General features: G+C 42.5%; 1 protein-coding gene across 1 annotated transcript in view; it reads left to right on the top strand.

Annotated features, from left to right (window-relative positions):
* nrp1a (neuropilin 1a) overlaps positions 1 to 19,503 on the top strand; it is a gene marked incomplete at both ends in the record, with an annotated part of 59,190 nt that overhangs the window by 23,618 nt on the left and 16,069 nt on the right. Inside the window, 4 exons of the mRNA XM_083901828.1 lie at positions 1,553 to 1,780; positions 4,541 to 4,696; positions 8,060 to 8,226; positions 18,112 to 18,267. Of these exons, the coding sequence (XP_083757954.1) occupies positions 1,553 to 1,780; positions 4,541 to 4,696; positions 8,060 to 8,226; positions 18,112 to 18,267 (707 nt within the window). The remainder of the gene's footprint in view (positions 1 to 1,552; positions 1,781 to 4,540; positions 4,697 to 8,059; positions 8,227 to 18,111; positions 18,268 to 19,503) is intronic.

Genomic DNA, 19,503 nt, shown 5'->3' with positions numbered 1-19,503 from the left:
CCCACTCAGCAAAATCGTTCTGTTTTCCAGGGGTAAATATGAGGGGAAGCTGTGAAATTAATGGTACCCACTGTGCTCGAAAAGCCACACTTTAGCGGTTGCACTAAATGTCAACTCTCTCTCTCTAGAGTCAAAATGCCACTTGCCGTGGCTTTCAATTTTAGAAAAAAGAAAACTAAATGGCTCTTGCTCCTTTCCTTTACTCCACTGCTGGACAGGCTGAAGTGGGCCTGATGGTCTTGAATTAGGGGCCCAGTGAGATACTTGAATGACAGTGGAAAATGCACATTCATTTAAGCCACAATGGCTGCAGCACAGAGGCTGTATCTAACCATAACTCTGCAATTGTAGTCTTGATCGGCACCATCTGCTCCCATAATGCCGCCTGTCAGAGCACCATAAAAATTACACTTTTCTAACAATTCTGCCACTAATGGCCCCAAATAATTGTCCTCCTCTTTTTTCCCCTCAGTGCACCACTGCATATTCAGTATGTGTAAGTTTGTGCAAAGCCAGACTTGCTAACACTCTGACACAGTATACTCGAGCTGGCATTATTTACAAGTCCTAATGTGTCTTTCCATGCAGCTGCTAGCATCATCATCATCATTTTTTTTAATCATGTGTCACTCACTCTCAAATCATAATCTCGTGCTCACGGTGCTGTGACAAGTGGCTAACATGGGAAATGTGCTAATGCTCGTCGTCGGCTGACAGACAGCTCTCTGGGGAGCTGTGAATAAATATTTTGACTTTCCCTCGTGTAAAACTGTGTGTTTAAGTGTGTGTGTTGATGTATTGCCCTCGCCTTCCATCATTAGCACCAGCATTTTGCCTAAGCACCTCTTGTATATTTTGTGTGTTTGTGTGTGTATGCGAGAGAGAAAGAGTTTTTCCAGAGTAACTGAAACTGTTTATTCATTGTTCCTCGATGCTAGTGATTGAGTCCTTTCACTAATGTTTACAGCCAAAGTCCAGATGTTCCAGCAGTTATAGATTAATACGCACACAGAGTAAGTATGTTTGTGCGTGTGTGTGAGAGAGAGAGAGACTTTATATTCGTGCAAAGTGAAAGGGAGAAGGATAAAGCCACAGATTACATGTCATTAGAAGAAAAGAAAACAACGTGCAAAAATGTTCGTCAGACTCAAATTGTAAAAGATTTTCAAGGTAGGATTAACAACCTAAAACGGAAACCATCTAATACCAACAAGCTGAATGTGGTATTGGATTTCATTCAATAAATCAATTCCCCACTTGTGCTTGTATACTGGGACAAGGGCAGTTCTCCAATTGAATGGCATAGTCAAGCTACAACTGTGTATGTAAACGTACTGAGTGATGTTGAGACAAGGATATAAAGTTCAGTGAATAGTTATCCTGTTCTCTTTAATCTAAAGGACATAAACTGTCTACCTCTCAATAGACCAGCTGGGAGATATAGCGTCTCAATGCCTCCCACACGAAGTCACCGAAAAAGATCCTCCTTTGTTCCTTCCTTATCATCTTATCTTCTCTCTCACCTCCTTGTTTCCTGTCCTCTTTCCTACAGGTCCTGAATGCTCCAGGAACTTCACCTCCAACAGCGGTGTCATAAAATCTCCCGGTTTCCCAGAGAAGTACCCCAACAACTTGGACTGCACTTTCATGATCTTTGCCCCTAAGATGTCTGAGATCATTTTGGAGTTCGAGAGCTTTGAGTTGGAGCCAGACCTGACACCACCTACTGGCGTGTTCTGCCGATATGACAGACTGGAGATATGGGACGGTTTTCCTGGAGGTGAGCAGGCAGAATATTTTAAAAGAGGGAAAACCAAAATCTACACTTCTACTGCAGGCACTCTTGTGAAGAGTAGAAACAAAAAGTGTGCTTTAAAAGCCTTTGTTTAGACATGGTTAGATAACAATAAAACACCTTCAACCTTGAAGATCTTCTTCAAAAGGCTTTTTAAACACATTTTAAGTACTTTTTCTCCTGCTCTACACAAGTGCAACACAACTTGTGCTTTATTTTCTCAGACAGCCTTCGATTATACCACTACATTAGTGACACAAAAGTCTGCGCCTCGTTAGCTGAATTCACTTTTGCTGCCACAACCTCACATGGTGCAGCATATTAAACTTCACTTCACTAATCCCACTGCTTAGAAATCTGCCGTCTTGTAGTGGGACAGAGAGAAGGGGAAGGAAGGGGGGTGTTCAGCTTCGCTTCCCACTCATTTTCCTGAGGGAATGAACAGCTTTACACTGTATGATGGCATTATCCGGGTGGGTGGGATAACTGCCTCAACCCAGCTTGGCAGGGCTCCAGGAGTCTGTCGTCATGAGCGCATAATGCTTCGTCATCACTCATTGCCGGACTCTGTCTGATTACAACAGCCTCCCACCCTTCCTTTTTCTGTCACAGGCTGTATTGTGCTGGAGGATTTGTTGATGTCAGTAGTCTTAGGAATTCATAGTTTAATATATGCTGTGATATTTAAGTCATTACCTCGCTCCGTCCCAATGCATTGAGTGCACAATCCAATCATGCAGGAAATTACTCAAAAAGGAATTTCCTCTAGACATTTCCTCGTGTTTCCTTCTAGAGAGAGAATAAAAACAAGTGCTTGTTGAATTGGATTTGGTCCAGTTTGGTGCTGATTATAGCCAGAATCTCAGTGTCAAAGAACTGAGCAATGATGTTTTCAGGCACATGAAAACACCAGCAGGTGAGCAAGAGAGCGAGAGCAACAAAACAAAAAGGGTAAGGGTGAACAGCGTTCAAAGCAACGCTTTCATTGCCCAAGATGAGGCTTTGAACTCAGCAAGCAAAATCTCTTCTTGAAGTTTTGGTTTTTCTCCTGGCTATTCCAGCACAGAGAATTTAAATAATTATTTATCTGGGAGCATTCAACCTGGTGTGTACCAGTATTATTTGCACTGGTGTGAAAACTGATGGGTTTATGTGTCAATATGTGCCTGTTCAAGTGGTTTTACTTATATATAATAATATTATGAACTTTTGGCTCCACATTGTCAGCTCATTTGAATGAGCTTCCATCAAAGTGGGACATGTTTAATTTTCAACATAAGTGTTGATTAAAGTTTGGTTAACACCAACTTTCTGACATTATTACCACCTTTTAATACGTCTTTATCGAGAAAAAAAGGTACCTCAGGGAAATACTTTTTGGTTCCTACTTTTGATTTCTGATACAGTATGACTCAAAATTACAAAAAAAAAAAAATAGCCAAGTCTGTTCAGGGCACTGCTTCTTCACACTGACATGGCATCACACCCATGAAGTGTTATGACACACAGCCTCATGTAAAACTTAGCCAGGGGTGGAAATAATGCGATGGCCTTTTGCCTGGCAATTCCTGTGGTGCCTGTTGGATCGATAGTGCATTATCACAGAAGGCTGGAGTCATGATAGAAGTCAGGATGTGCAGAGCTGACCAATGTCCGGGCGAATGCAGGCCTCCCTGACGGGGGGACTCACACCTCCCTCCATGGCACTACCTCTTAAAACACACCCTGCTGGTCAAGCGCTGCGAAGTAAAACACTCTACTCCCACATCCCATTTCCCTGAGGACCATAGACGCAGAGTTCATAGCAGGCTTCTTTAAAATTTCATAGAACTGTGGAGGCATACAGATAATCCAGGAGATAGGAAACATAGACTCTCTCACACACACACACACCTGGGTTACAAAGATTAATCTTCAGCCATCAAGTCTCTGCCTGTGACACCCTATGGCCTTTCATGCAGGAGCTGGGATAGAAGAAGCATGTTTTGGATGACAGGAGGCCACAAGGAGGCAGGACTGTCACTCGCCGCTGATCACAGCATCACTAATCACAGATAAGCCACAGGTCCTTGCACACTAACAGGAGCGCACACTGATAAATGTGCATGGATCGCAGCACACATCAGAAGCATAGGGCCAAGGTCATTATGCTCTCCTGCTCTCCCTCGTTACCACATCAGTCTTTCCCAATGTCTCACTGACTCTTGGGCTCCCCGAGTCCTCCTCCTTTCACTTGCTGTGTTCCATCCCCCCCTGCTTTGCCTTTCTTCCCAATCTGTTCAGTGGAACATGTCCTGCTCATGCTTTTATTGCTCCCTACTGCCTATTCTTTCTGCCCAATATAAAGTCACTCAGCTTTGGCTGCATCTGCCCCCAGACTGCACAGGAATGAAAAAACAAACACGTTTTGGTTGGGAAAGACGGGAAGTCTGAAGTATTTACAGCCGTCAAATAAACGGAGATCACGACCTGTCCACATCACGGGTCCCTCTTCCGCCCTTTCTCTTTCTGTGTTTGGTGAGCAAACAGGCAAAGAATGCTAAGAGTGTCTTCTTACGCATTGGGGGTCACGTAAAAAAATGCAGCCGGTGCCATACCTCACTAGACACACTGATTTTCACACCTCCACATGGCGGAGCTGCTTGTAAAAGCCCATCTGTGACCCCACAAACAAACAAATATTAACCTAACCCAAGTCTGACCGAGTAACAATGTTATGTGCGTTTCTCTCCTTTCTCTTTCCAGTCGGCCCATATGTCGGGAGGTACTGTGGGCAGAACACTCCTGGTAGGATCATCTCCTACACCGGCATCCTGGCGCTGACAATCAACACAGACAATGCCATCGCTAAGGAGGGCTTCTCTGCAAACTTCACCGTCATTGAAAGGACTGTTCCCGAGGGTGAGCGGACACACAAAACCACTAAAAGTCAGAGCGATGGGATTGTCAGGGAGGCACCAACAGAGCGAGCCAAAGAATGCAGACATGAAAAGATCTGAATAAGTGAAGTGAAATTAAATCAGGGTCCAGAGAGACTGGACCATTAGAAGAAAATATGGGTTGCGAGGATACTAAATTAAAGCTAGTTGACTAAACATTAGAGGGTGTTTCCTGCTACTGAGGTTCCATGCTCCTGTTGTGACACATTTCCACTTATTTAACAAAGCACAGGGGTTATTAATTATTAAATAAACACCTCTTTGCTCTTCATCTGAGAGATGTGTTGCCTTTGAGAATTCTTGTAAACGGCCTCCTGTGGTTTACGAGTCCACCGTTTAAACACTGTGGGACCAGACAGGCTCCGAAAGACAGCCTCCCCACAGTGCGCACACACACACACACACACACAAGCCCTAAGGTTTTTTACTTACATGCTGCATCGTCGTCACAGAGTTTGACCTCCCACCCCATTTTGCAAAACGCTCCAACTAAACATTTCATTAAGGAAGAAGAGCAGTGGTAGGAGTCATAAATCTGTCCACAGAACAGACCACCCCAGACACAAGCACACACACACACACACACACACAGAGTCAGTCTTTGAATAGCAATGGAGATGGATGACATTCAGCAAATCTACTAATCATCTCCAAAGAGAATTTTGTTTTGCCTAAAGGGAAGACAGGCACTGAGCGCACACACACACACAATGAACGGTCAAAAACAACGCGCCGGCTGTCGAATCTTGACCGTTTACTCTGCTGGGAGTTGCTTTAATCACACATCTAAGATCAGATTTCACAAATTAACTTTTCAAATTCAGCATCGTGAAATATCTGACCCCATCATACTTTCATTAGCTCAATTTGCTTTGTCTTACATCACCAACTGAGAAGTAAGCCGAAACTTCATCTGTGCTTTACCACACTTGTACCACTTAAATCATTTATAGGCACCTTATGCATAATGCACAGTGGATTTTGTCACTTTTGCATGGACAGATGAATGGTCTGTTGAGAGATATCTCCTGATATCCATATCTTATCCTGATGTTTCGCTCCCTGAAGTCATCCTTCCAACCAGGATCACTTTCACCCCCCGTCTTCTAAGCTTTCAGCCCCACGTTGGCCAGTAAACCTCACCATCAGATACCATTGTTTGCTGTAAACAAGTGCCTGATTGTGTTCTTGCTGAGCATGTCCCAGCGATCTACAGTCAACGATTTTGGCCTGTGTACAAGCGTTAGGCGACGAGAGCAGGAAGCCAACGAAGTGAGCAGATAGGTGTGAGACAGTTTTCTCAGCCTCACACAAACGCTCATGTGTGAGCACGTACGTATGCAAGTGCACATTGACACTGCAAAGCTCGCACACACACACACGCACACACACACACACACACACATACACACACACTCTGACCCAGTGACAGAGGTGTTTTAGCTGTGTGGCAGATGGAGAGGCCATCTGTGTTATAGGCAGCAGCCTTATAGCAGTTCCACGCCGATCCTCATGCTGTGCCCTCCAGTGCATGTGTCCATATACACAAAAGCACATTAGTTCACATTATTTTAAAGTTAAATACTTAATCTGCTGTCATAAATCTTTATTTTTATTATTGCATACGTACAACATACATATGAGTTAAGAGTTTGAAACAGGGCTCCTACTACTATTTTCATTGTAGTTAAATGTGATTTAAATGTGCCATATGTAAGAATGTGGCCAAAAACGGTTACTACATTCAAATTCAAAATACCGAGGTCGTTTAGGTTTCGTTTTTTAATGTAACTGGCAACCCGTGGTTGCTCGGCAGCTGAGACTCTACTGACTGCAATGATTGGTAGATGGCGGTAGGTGGCGCCACATGCCAAAACATGATTTCAAAACATAAATATGATTTGCAGTCTGCAAAAAACATTTTTTAATGCAAACATTTTGGCTGTACTGTTGTTGTTGGTGAGTTCAGTTTGTTATATGAACATTATTCCTGAGTCTCTGTGACATATTAGGAGGATTTTAAGAGCAGTTACTTTAGATTTATTACATAATGCACCTTTAATTTATTTATCAATTACAAAAATTGTGAAACATTTGAAACATTGAAAACCAGTGTTTCCCAAACCTCAAAATGGCATCTTTAAATGCCTGTTTTTGTCCACAAACTCAACATATTAAGGACAATGCAAAAAGAAAAGATTGATATTCAAAACTGTAGTGCATAACTTTGGAACAGATCCGTTACATTCCATTCTCCACACAACTCTTCCTATGTTTAGGTCTCGTGCTGTCCGACAACATTCCCATGCTGCACACAGGAAATTATTTGTTTTATGTCAAGACAGAAGGAAGCAACAGTACCATTGCGTTAGTAAAATGCAACAAGGATGGAGTATGATGAAAACACAGATAGTCATCAATCAATAATAATCAATTCATTGCTGAATCCCTAGTTTGAAATGAGGTGCCCTATAGTCAAAGTTGCCATCAGCTGGTAAAAGATGTAAATAAACAATAAAATAGAAATAGAATTATCCATGACTGTGTAGTCTTCACATACCATCGTTGTTGTGGTGGTGACGTTACACAAATCTAGGCCAGATGAAAGGGTCACTTGTCCCGTCCGTTGCTGCAGCTCTGTCCACAGTGGTGTCAGCAAGTCTGACCCCCAGTGGATGGACAGACTGACCCTTAGCTGACCCACCTCAGTTGCAGCCCATGGGTGCCCTGCAACGGCTGTCCCATGTCAACACAAACAAGGGAAGCCACAGCCTTCCACGGCTGGCTAGGTCGTTGGGTGTGAAATATAGCCCCGAAATAAAGCTACTTAATGCATCTAAACACCCCCAAGAGACCAAGTTGGGGGAGTTCTGTGCAAAAAAAGATTAGTTCCACACAGAGATGTGAGGAAAATGGGTCCAGTCAGTGGAAGAAATCAGTGGGGTGAAAGTCACTTTAACGCCTCATACTGGTGTAAAGTTAGCCCACACTTGAATGTTTTATGAAGGCACTTTTACATCTTAATGTAGAACACTTCAATCTTTCTTCCATTAAAGAGTAGAAAGTGATAGAGAGAGAAAGGATTTAGTGAGGCATCACTGATGCGCTGTTCTTTTCCAGCCGACAGAGCTGAGTGCCTGTCGTGTGATGTCCTGCTCCCTAGAGATGAGCGCGTGAATCAGAAGGACACTGAAAGCACATGCTGGGTACAGTCTGGTGCTTTCAAACTCAGCAAAAAAATCTTTTTTTTACTCACTCGATTTCCATCCTTTTCTCCCACCTTCTATCTGCTCCCCTCTCCTCCCCATTCCCTCCCCCACCTCAGACTTTGACTGCAGTGACCCATTGGGAATGGAATCTGGAGAGATAACATCAGACCAAATCATTGCTTCATCCCAGTACAACCCCAGCTGGTCCCCAGAGCGCTCCCGACTCAACTACTATGAAAACGCATGGACTCCGGCTGAAGACACCAATAAGGAGTGGATACAGGTACTGCCTTAGTTACTTTGATTGGTTAATCATTGGTTTTTAAAGGTAGTTTCAGCTCCTACTGTTGAAAAGTCTATTTCAACAGTCAACAGAGGCACTGGCCTGAGTCATAAAGCAAAGGTGTACACACAGTGGGAGTCTCTGTGTTTGTCCTTCAGTCTCTGGAGGTCCTGTATCTCAATAACACTCTGACAAGAACCAACAATCCTACAGTTTCGATGATGAATGTCAGTCGTCCTGATGGACCTCTGGGTGGTCGAGTCCACACCTCACAAAAATTGCTTGTGTCCACTCTCTGTCTACCTATCTGTGTGTCTCTCTCACACTCTCTCTCTCCCTTTCCACTGTCTTTGTGTCATACCTGATAACTTTCCCTCGCTTTGATAAGCCCCCCCCCCCCCCCCCCCCAGGGCATTCTGGGATTTAGTCTCGGCATCCTGCCTACCCACACACAGTCTGGTTTGGTTTCCATGACTTCAGGAGGACATTGACGTACATTCATTTTCTGGAGACTTACTTAAACCTTCACCATAACTACTACTGGCCTAACCCTAACTTCATCCGAACCATACAAACATGTCCTCGTCTTAAAATGTAATCATTTACATTATGGGGACTTGCTTTTTGTCCCCATAAGGAGGACAAGCCACCCCAATTATACAGATTGAGGTCCCCACAACATGAGTAACACACACACACAGACATGGATAGGCTGTGTCATATTTTTCTGTCTGAGGCTTATCTCCACTAAGCAATCATCACCCACCAGGGAAACTTGGAAAACGATTAAAGATTTAGTTTCTCCAACCTCAGTTGGGGATAAGTCACATATTCCAAGTCCACTCACAGTACAACCCCCCTCCTCCCCCTCACATTTGACACAACCAACTAAGGATCTACATGGACAAATTTGTACCGTTTGATTTATTAACAGAGAACCTCCAGGCCTTGTATATGCCCAGACTGTTTTTCTTTGTCTACTGTTTTTCTACACTTTCTGCTTCATCGCTGAAAAAGTTTTGGCCCCTGCATATTCCTCAAGGGATGAATAATAGAGCTGACCCAAAGCCAAATATTTGCTCGGGGAGGGCCATAAGCAAGCTTTTGCTTTATTATTGCAATGAAAATATTGTCATGGGGCCCCCTCGTTGCTCCTTTAGACTAATTTAATCAGTGTGTGTGCTGGTTCACATGTATTGATGTGTGTGTGTGTACGCTGTTGGCTTTGTTGGCGAGTGGGAGACCACATCATCCTGCAGAACCCAGCATGTGCCTGAGTGGCTCAGGATTCATGGCTTCCCTTATCACATCTCCAGCAGTTGTCCAATACTCTTTATTGCGTTAAAATATTTGTCTCTCCAAAGGCAAAGTCCATTGTTCATAGTTTTTGCCTGTTGGCCTTTTTGTCAGTGGCAATTACAAGTGATCACAATGATTTGTTGCCACTCAAGACCCCCACCACCACCACCACAATATTGATCGTATTATTGAGAATTTGATTTGGTAGTGGAACCAGGATTTTACAGGGGATGTGCTCTAATGGCCAAGCTGAGTTGCCAATACTAATGAGATCACAGCACTGACTGCGCCTTGTCTTGTTTTTTTACATTTTGTTTTGTATTTTAAAAGCAGCAAATGAGCAGAGTTTGTCTGAATTTCTGTTTCCAAATGAGTGTCATGCTCATCTTGTACGATGCACTCTGCAAAGCCCAATTATCACAAGTGGTATTAACAGAGTATTCAAGTCTTCATTCCTGTCTCGCCATGGTGGTCCATGGTGCTGCAACAGGCTCAGACCCTGTCATGTCACATACATACCATCTCAGTGTGTCATTAGAGGCATAATCAATTCATTATTTATTTCATTATCACACCCAGACTGCAGCTTGATACCAAGAGGTTTATTATTCATGACAGGCGGCTTTTTGATTGTTGTGCATTTTCGTTCACTCTGCTTTTTTATTTTTTTTGCTGAAGATAATCCAGATTTGCCATTCATTGTAATGCTGCCTCATTCTGATGCATGTAGAAGAAGAGAGCGAGGCACTGGAGTCTGTGTGCGCTCATGTCTGGGTAATTAGATTGGTGTGGTGTATTTCAGAATTGAGTGCTGGGTTAGCCAGGTCATTAATCGTTCCTTTGGTGAACACAGAGATGGACAGATGTCCTTTGAGGCATTTGAGCAGGGAGTAAAGAAAGAAAGACACTATAGCCCCCATTCCTTTTAGATGTGCTGCATTTCTCTCCTTTCTTCTGCACTCATATTTCTCATATCTCTTGAAAATTAAGGGCTACAGGTCAACAGCGAGATTGGGAGAGATTTGATCATATTATGTGGCTGCATGTGCCATGGCTTTCTTTAAAGCAGCTGAAGTGCAGGATGGTTGCAGCAAAAAGAAATGAAGGTACACCCCCTAGACTATTGACTGATCCTTGCTTTATGAAGTCAAACCAGCTCCAAGGAAGTAAAAAAAAGAAGTGTCCATCTGCACAAAACATTTGTGTCTAAAAGGAAGGTTTATATATATCTTCAGATTGGCATGCAACTTACATTTCCTTTGGGACTGGGACAAGCGGCAAATCGCTAAGAAGCTGACACAGTGTGGAATGGCAAAGATGTCAGTGGAAAGATCCAATGGCCATGATGAGGCACCACAGCACCAGTGATGCAATAAAAGCAAGAGTGGATCTCCATCAGGCAGCCTCAATTGATTGCGCATATACAATCCATGAATAATAGAAAGTGTCTTAGGGAGGACCTGACTGTCAATACCTGAAAGCCTCTTTATTGAGCATCTCATAATGGCAATATACTGTATGTTATCCCATACAGCAGGACTAGCTTAGGGTTTTTTATCTCTCAGTTCATGCGTGCACGCCATTTCTCTGATTTAGTTGCAGTGTTCCCTGCCATTATTCTCAATGTTCTTTACATGCCACAGATCTAGAGCGATTATTTAATCACAGAAGGTCTATTAAGAGTAAGGTAACCGTATGGTGTATAGGAATCTACTAGACAAGAACACATATATATATATTGAAGAATGATCCCTTAGAATGCCTTTATATTTGTTTTTTAAACTGTTAAGAGGAGAAAAGCGCTCTAGAAATGTAATGAATAATAATAATAATAATAAAAATAATAATTAGAATTTGTTATTTTTGTTCATGGGTATCAGCCCCTGACATATTTGAGCCTCTGGTTACAAGACCAATTCCATTCCACTTGGCAGGGCAGTGCAGATGAGCGAAGAGAAATACAGCTCAACTAAAAGATTACATTTTTTGTTTTTTTATTAAGAAAAAAAAGTGGGGTTTAGGGGAAGCATGGCCCACTTTTACCAATGTTTCCTCATGTGACTGTGTTAGGTAAACAGCGCTGGGAAACCTCAACTACTTAGCAAAGACAACACGTTGACTTCCACTGCCCGACCGACCAAACAACCACTAATTGTACATTTCCTTGACGAAAACACCGCTCTGGCAACCGTAGCATGTTTCTTTCCTGCTGTCCCTATAATGGCGAGGCTAAGATCAGTCTATAAACCAGCACATTCTACCATATCCTGTTTTCCTTTTCAACCAAATGTGCTTCCAATTACCCTAGGTCAATGAGTTGCAGAAATGCCCCCTTTTCACTGTCATCGTCTCCCACTTCACTTTTCTCCTCAGTCCAGGACTTCCCGCTGTGACGAGTGATGAGAAATTAGAATATAGACTGGTAATTAACAGCAGCTTCTCAGTTGATTAAGTGCAAGAATTGAGAAGCAGAGCCAGGCGTACGTCTGCCAGTGAGATCATCATTGCTCCGCACAAGTGGAAACAATGGAGGCCTGCTCCCAGGCCTCACTCTCAATTAGAAAATCAATGAGAGGATCGAGACCCACAGCTGAGCGGTGAAGCCCAAAAGTGGGAGAAGAAATCCAAACATGAGGGATGGCATGATGTAATGAAATGAAACAGTGCAGCATAAGTACCTCAAGACAAAAACTTAGTTTGGTCATAATCAGTGTCATTTTAAGTTGTAGGTTCTGAAAGCCTCGCATTGAGACATCATCACTGAAGAGTCATCGTCAGCTGTGCATCCCAGGATAGGATCACCCAGCAGCTCCCAGACATGACACACCATCAGGTCTCTCTTCCATTCATGACTGGTAGTCATGTGTGTGTGTTTGTACAGCAAGGCTTACAGTCTTAAAGATGACTCATACAGTAGGAAACTTTAAAAAAAACACAAAAACACCTCCCCTCAACAGTTACACAAGAAATCATTAATCAGGCAGCAGAACAAACAACAAACTGCACACCCTCTTACTTTTTGATTTTGTTTAATCTGTTCTCTTACCTTTACATGCCTCTTTGTCAGGGAGACAGATGATTGGTGCACAGAAAGACATGCATAATTTAAAGGCCACCAAAGAGGTGCCCGTGCAGGGCTATAAATAATGTGGAATACTGTCAGCTGAGTATTGTGATAAATGGACGTTCATGAGTGGAGCTCATAGGTCCTGCAGCGTCAGAGTAATACAATTTTCATGAAACAGGAATTAATTACACTCTCAGGTAATGGAAATACTCTGAAATCCAACCACTACCGATAGGTGAAATTGGTGTAGTGAATTTTGGATGGAGGACAACCTGGAGGGGACGTGGTTAGCACTGGTGCCACATAGCAAGATCGTTCCTGGCTTGAAACCTGGTAGAGAGCTCAGTCTCGGCTGGGATTGCCTCCATTTCCTCCTATGACCCTAAGCAGTAGAGCATTTTTGAACAGCGCCATACACAGTGTATATTCACACCAAATGTCATACAAAGTACATTTTATTCAGAATTATACATGCAAGAAAAAGGTGTTTGTGTTGATCTAGTGGCTTGGGACAATTCTGACGTCTTTCTTTCTTCCTGCTCCTCTATGACTTTTGAACACAGACTATAGCGCTCTCTCATCTCTAAGCCCCAGCATTTCTCTTGCTGTTGTATGTTGGAAAAGGAAAATGAATCAATGCATTTCCATAGAGGCCTTATAGTTACACTATAGTACAGTGCACCCCTAACCTTAAATATAACCAGTTAATTTCTAACCTTAACCTAACTGATTTGGTTTTCAGAAGGAATAATGGTCCTGTTGGTCCGTTTTGTTTTTTACCTTAAGGGGTAATAAAAAATGCACACAGACACAGCCCCCCCCCCCCCATTTAGTAAACTTGTTTCAGAGAACAGTTTGTCGCATGCAACTTGGCAACTCAGTTATAAGGCAATCAAGCAGCAAAAGCATTTTTGAGCCTTGCTGCACCACCCCCACACCATCCGCCTTCCCTTATTCACCATTTGCACCCACGCAACAATGACTAGGCTTTACTCTGAAATATATATCATGTGGCCTCCGTGCACATCTAAGTCATACCGGACAGAGACAATACACTGGACACAATCATCACGCCCAGAAATTCCACCGGCGAAGACGAATATATGGGAAAATCCACACTGACACACATGATTACATTCTTCATTGGTTATCTCCACATTTACACACTTAAGCAGTAAATGCCTTGTCGTAGTGCCTGATGTGGGTTTTCCCACAATGATCTAATTGCAGGCGCACCTGACGTGACAAGCCCGAGCACGGCTAATTCTTTTTCTGCCTTTCTGGTTTCATTACCGTGTGGAAGGACTCCAGCATTGGCTGTTGTGTGGCAACACACACACACAAACATACTTTGAACCGTGCTGGAGCAGGAAACACAGAACACAGGGGAAGTTTAGCCCACATATCAGCAAGCGATCGCTGCATGGAAAGATTCACACAGGTCTGGGTGATTCCTTACCCTGCCTGACATTTTTATAGCTCCAAGAGTATGTGTGTGTTTGTTTGTGTTCCGCCAAATATGAGGTACTTTGTGCCAGCATGCCCAGAATGTATGGTGTAATTTGTCTATATGGTGGGCTTGAGCCCTGGCGCACTCATGGGAGAATAACAGTAAGCTGATTGTGGAACAGACGTGAGCTTGATTCTGTTGGATCAGCAAAGTCTCAAAAATGCAAACACGGATTCGAGATTAGGACCCATAAATCCCACCTCTCATTGCAGTGATTACATCAGCCATTAAGCATGATTCAGACTTCCAGGGCTTGGCAGCTCATCATCTGAGATATATATTTACTAAAGTCACGACTGTGCACAGTGTGGAATTTCTAATTATTGGTTATTAGTTTGTGTATAGAGATCATTTTGTGTTGTTCATGGCTCTGGGATAAAAAGGAGTCCCACTAGTAATCATTATCTGGGCTTGTTTGTTTTCACTGTGGTCTCTGTGGTGTAGGATTGTACTGTGCTTTACATCCAAGCATCCTGGCAGCAAGTATTCTCTCCCTGACCCGTGCAACCCCAGTCTGTTAGTGCAGCTTCGGCCTCGTTCCTCTGCCTCTAACGAGCTGCCATTAATAAATCATGCTTTGCCCATTACCCATTCCCTGTTAGCAGCCTATGTCTGTGAAATTGATCCAGCCCATACACGTCTTCACAAGAGACACTGAGGTTCTACTCTTCACATCTTCTGAGGCATCACTGTCAGCAGCTTGCTTCTCCCATCGCAACCTCCCGTTGTTCCCTCTTGTGATCATTCTTTGTAGATTCTTATCTTCTCTTTGTCCATTCTTACCACCAAAGGCGACCCTGAAGCCACTGTTGGACTCAAGCTGTTTTTAATTTGAGTGTACACACATGTAGAAAACAACAACAATAAAACTCTTTGGTTTGTGAGACTTTAAAAGTAAAGTAACACTTGTTTACTTACATAGTAAGCATTTTGTAATTGGGAAGTGATATAATGGTAATATATCTTGTTTTAATATAATTGTACATTCATTTCCAAAGTATTCTCCACAAATACACAAATGGCAAGTGGCATATTATTAAGTTGAAATGTCACACAAACATTTTCCATTGATGTAATTTAGCTATTGCTTGTAATTACTATACAAATATGCTGTAATATTACTTATTTATTATAAATGTATTGCCTTACTATTACCATATTATTACCACTAGACTGATGTCTTTTATGCCAGTACCACCTTTAGAAATCAGAGCAACTGATGAGAGATAATGAGTTTATTTTATTTTTATTGCTGATCAAAATATAATGGAATAAATAATTGACCAATGATAATTTTAATTATAAACAAAACTGTCATTATTATTAATTGGTCTACCTCCAATTATCACATTGATACTGCACTGTAATGTAAAGTTTTACAGAACTTTTTTTCAAATTGGGCTGAGTGCAATGACAAAGTTTCAACTCTTGAAATAAAAAAAATGTCGTTTTGGCCCAGGATGTTGATTAAATTTATATATCAGTCCAACCCTCTGCATATTTTAGCAGGCTCATGTCCTGAGAGTGTTTGTGTCTGAGCACCCATGAGTGTTCCCAATTATCTCCACCACTCATTTTATTCCCAGAGGCTCCTCCTCTCCATTAAATCTAATGAGCTCCTTTCAGAAAAACATTCCAGGGCCAAGACTCTCTACTAGACCTCTTTTTTTTAAGGTGCGCCTTTTCAGTAAGCGCATTTGCCATCAGCCCAGACTGGAAACAAGTAGCAGTGGCTTTTTGAATGCAGATGTTAAACACTTGTCTGGGAGAATATAAGCAAGCACAGGTTTTGCTGCCAACTGCTTGTACTTTCCCCATCCACCACTGCCATGCACCATAACTATTTACCCAACAGAGAGGAACTCAGCATCTCCGTTATTAAATAACTGTCTGAAGCTGACAGGATTTGATTTTGTCTCTATTTGTGAACCTAAAAGAAATCTGGGACTTACTGTATAAGCCCATTGAGCCTGTAGACAGGAACAAAAGTATTCTGTCTTTATAAAAGACATTCTTTGTGAGTCTTCATCCATCCATATCTTTTGTGAAGCCAGGAGACAAAAGCATGGAGGGAACCTCATTTATTGCTCACATATGTTTATCACTTTTTTTACTTCTCGAAGTGAATTTGAGCAGCAGGAATGGCCGGCGCTCTGTGGCATGCAGATGTTTTTTGCTGACTCTTTGCTCCGAGTCATTAAGTTTGGAAAATGACTGTGTATAAGGTTGGCAGACAAAGTTGGTATAGTTTTAACACACCGGAGCTGTATTAAAAAAAAAAAAATTGGTGGCTTTGATTTTCTCATGCTACTGCTTGTGTCTGCACATGCTCACATGACTGTTGTCACTGTCTTTACGCACACGCACATATCATTGGTTTCCCTTTGAGTTGATTCGGTAATCCACTCAAGACTCCGGTCGCCATCCACCAAAGTCTGCGTGAGCCCGTCTCAGATCGACATCAAAGGCCTCGTCTCGCGTCTAGATCTTGGAAAAACCACCAACCGCCATCGCCACGGCTTCACACATCACTCCCGTGTTTTAGCAGCGTCTGCATGCAACCCCATTTCTCCTCATTAATGTCAGCTCAGGCTGTCAGAGACAGGTTTTAGTGCTTGTTAAAATTAAGCATGCTGCTTCATACTCGTCTTTGACAGCCTTTCAGTTTCACATCACACCTATGTTTTTTTTTTTATCAGTTAAAGATGAAGGGATAACACAGTGGGATTAAGTAGCCGCATTAAAGGTCAGAGAGCAAAGTTGATTTGTTTCTGCTTTCGGTTGGTGTGTCTGTCTTCTAATGCTCCTGCAGTAGCGTTAACGGGATCAGAAATCTGGTTTGAAAGCTTTCCTTACCACAGATACATGTCACTCCAATCATTTTGTGTGGCTTCAGTTAGTGGGGAATGCTGAGTCAGCATTTCCAGTCATTTCTTGTCTAGTCTAGTCAGCACACTGCTGTGTTTCTGTTTTCTTAATCACTATTATTATATCAGCATCCCTCATCTTATAGATCGCTTTCCCCTCCCACATTTTTTGTTGTTATTTTACGTTGTTTTCTTGAGTCTTCCTTTATATTTTCTTTTTGTTCTCATTTACTTTTGTGTTTTATGATATTTTGCATTACGAGGAACACACGACTAGTCCTTTTTTTTGGTTCCCCCTAGTAAATGTTCCCTCAATTATCTGTTGTTTCATGTGTGCATATTACATTTTAATGTGATTCCTCTTGCAATAAGATATATAATGTAAGATGTAGAAGTATATGTGTGTGTGTGATGCACATGATGTGTATGAGTGCGATGGTTGTCAGGCACAGCTTTAACAAACCAATTAGCAGTATCAGTATCAACACTGAATGCAACACACACACACAGTATGTATGTTTGTCTCTCGCGCGTGCCTCCCTGACCCTCCAGCTGCCTCCTTGTGAAAATGTAAAAGCTTTCCATTAATGCACTGCACTTCATGATTACTTTATAAAGCCCTGCATGTTTAAAATGCACAATATTTGATATTCAGCATGTATCTCTCTTTCCTCCTGGCCGAGTTTTGATAATGTGATTGCAGAAAACTGTTTTGTTCAACATGCACTTTAATCCAATAAGCGCTTGTCTCCCATCTCAGGAAATGAGATTGTCACCCTGTGTCCTTTTCATTAATGTGTATATCATTTCATAGCTCTTTATCAAGTTGCAGGTAGCAGCTGATTAGACTAATAGTCTATTAGAATCTAGCAGAGGTGATTCTAATTTGGGGATTGTATTTTTTACTTTCCAGCTTGGTAGTGTATTATTTAATGTGTGCATTAATTGTGCCATTTCCACAAAAAAAAATATTCCTGCACTTCAGCTGAAAAAAAAACAACATTTCAGCTGCATCTGCTGCAGTTCATCAGCATCCTCCTAAACGCCAGAGGAAATCTTGGCATGGAATTGTTTTCGCAGACAGATTAGATGCAAAGTCATATTCGAGCAGCTTGTACTCAGATTTGTCTCTCCCTTCGCAGGTGGACCTTGGGTTCTTGCGGTTCGTGTCAGCCATCGGGATGCAGGGCGCCATTTCCCAGGAGACCAGCAAGGTTTACTTCGTCAAGTCCTACAAGGTGGACGTGAGCTCTAACGGAGAGGACTGGATCACTTTGAAGGAAGGTTCCAAACAAAAGGTGAGAGACCATAGTATATATTATTTCACCTAATAATGGTGTAATGACAACAAATCTTTGCAGTAAAAAGTACATATTATTTTGAAAGATGAGATTCTGACAGCTTTTCAAGAGACGGCAAGTATTTTTACTCTATCTGACCATGTGACATGAAACCACACCTATACAAGAACTGCTCTTGAAATATCCCAACTCAGTAAAGCAGCCAGCTGAATTGAATTATGGTTTGCTCCAAGCTGCTTCAGAAAAAAGGGGGAATACCCAGCTATACAGTGTGTACTTGTCGCTGTCTCCCAATATGTAATTATACACTTTGCTCAGCTTGGTAATATACATGCCATCTGTGTAAGTGAATAGTATTTACAGCACAGACTGCAGCGTAATGTTATTACACTGCTGCAGTAGGCGTGGGGAGGACTGTGTACAGAATGTAGCCACTGTTGTACGTCAAGGCCGCTGTCAACATGTGAAAGATTCAACATTGACAAAAGACTTGACAAAGAAGGGTTAGAGGCGATAGAAAGACACAGGAGAGGCTGTCATGTTTGAGCAGCTGGTAGAGGTGGGTCCAGGAGGGGAGAGAAGAGAAAGGACAGGAGGGGCTGCATGCTTGACTGGAGCGTGACAGGCTATAACCATCGATTGCTGATCGGCCTGTCAAACAGCAGGTTTAGTCCATCTGGAGGTAAACATGTCCTCCACAGTGGGTGTCAGCAGGGTCAGAGAGGCATATGTGTGTCTGAGTGTCCTCAGGTTGTGTGACATGTAAATACCGTGAGTGAAAGGTTGCTTCAAAAACATGTGTGTGTTGTGTGTACACACACCCCGGGCCTGATTCCTTTATGATCTCTCCAGCGTACACAGTCCCTTAAAGTACTGGCTGAAAGGTGCCACACTAAAGTCCGGCCTGTGTCTTTCCAGAAAGTGCTTTTGTGCACAGGGGCACCATTTGCTACATGCTGAGCCAGCAGTTTGGCGTCAGTGCAGCACTGAAAAAGCCACTTTACAGTAAGTGAGTGGAGACGAGACTTGGTGTAACATGCTTTTACTCAGGGACAAGGTTACAGGGGGAGGAATGGAAAGTTGTATGGACTCAAGGCTCTGTCCTATTAGTTGATGTTTCAGTGAATCCCCAATTAGCTGAATTTCTAGCTTCTTTTTTACTTTAAACTCCTTCAGAACTGGTATTAACATGATGTGCTAAGTACAGGTCTGAACACCCCCCCATTCATCGTG

Source organism: Microchirus variegatus, assembly GCF_963457635.1.
Source record: "Microchirus variegatus genome assembly, chromosome: 15".
NCBI classification, from domain to species: domain Eukaryota; kingdom Metazoa; phylum Chordata; class Actinopteri; order Pleuronectiformes; family Soleidae; genus Microchirus; species Microchirus variegatus.
The sequence above is the reverse complement of the archived record's forward strand: the minus strand, read 5'-3'. Positions and strand labels throughout refer to the sequence as shown.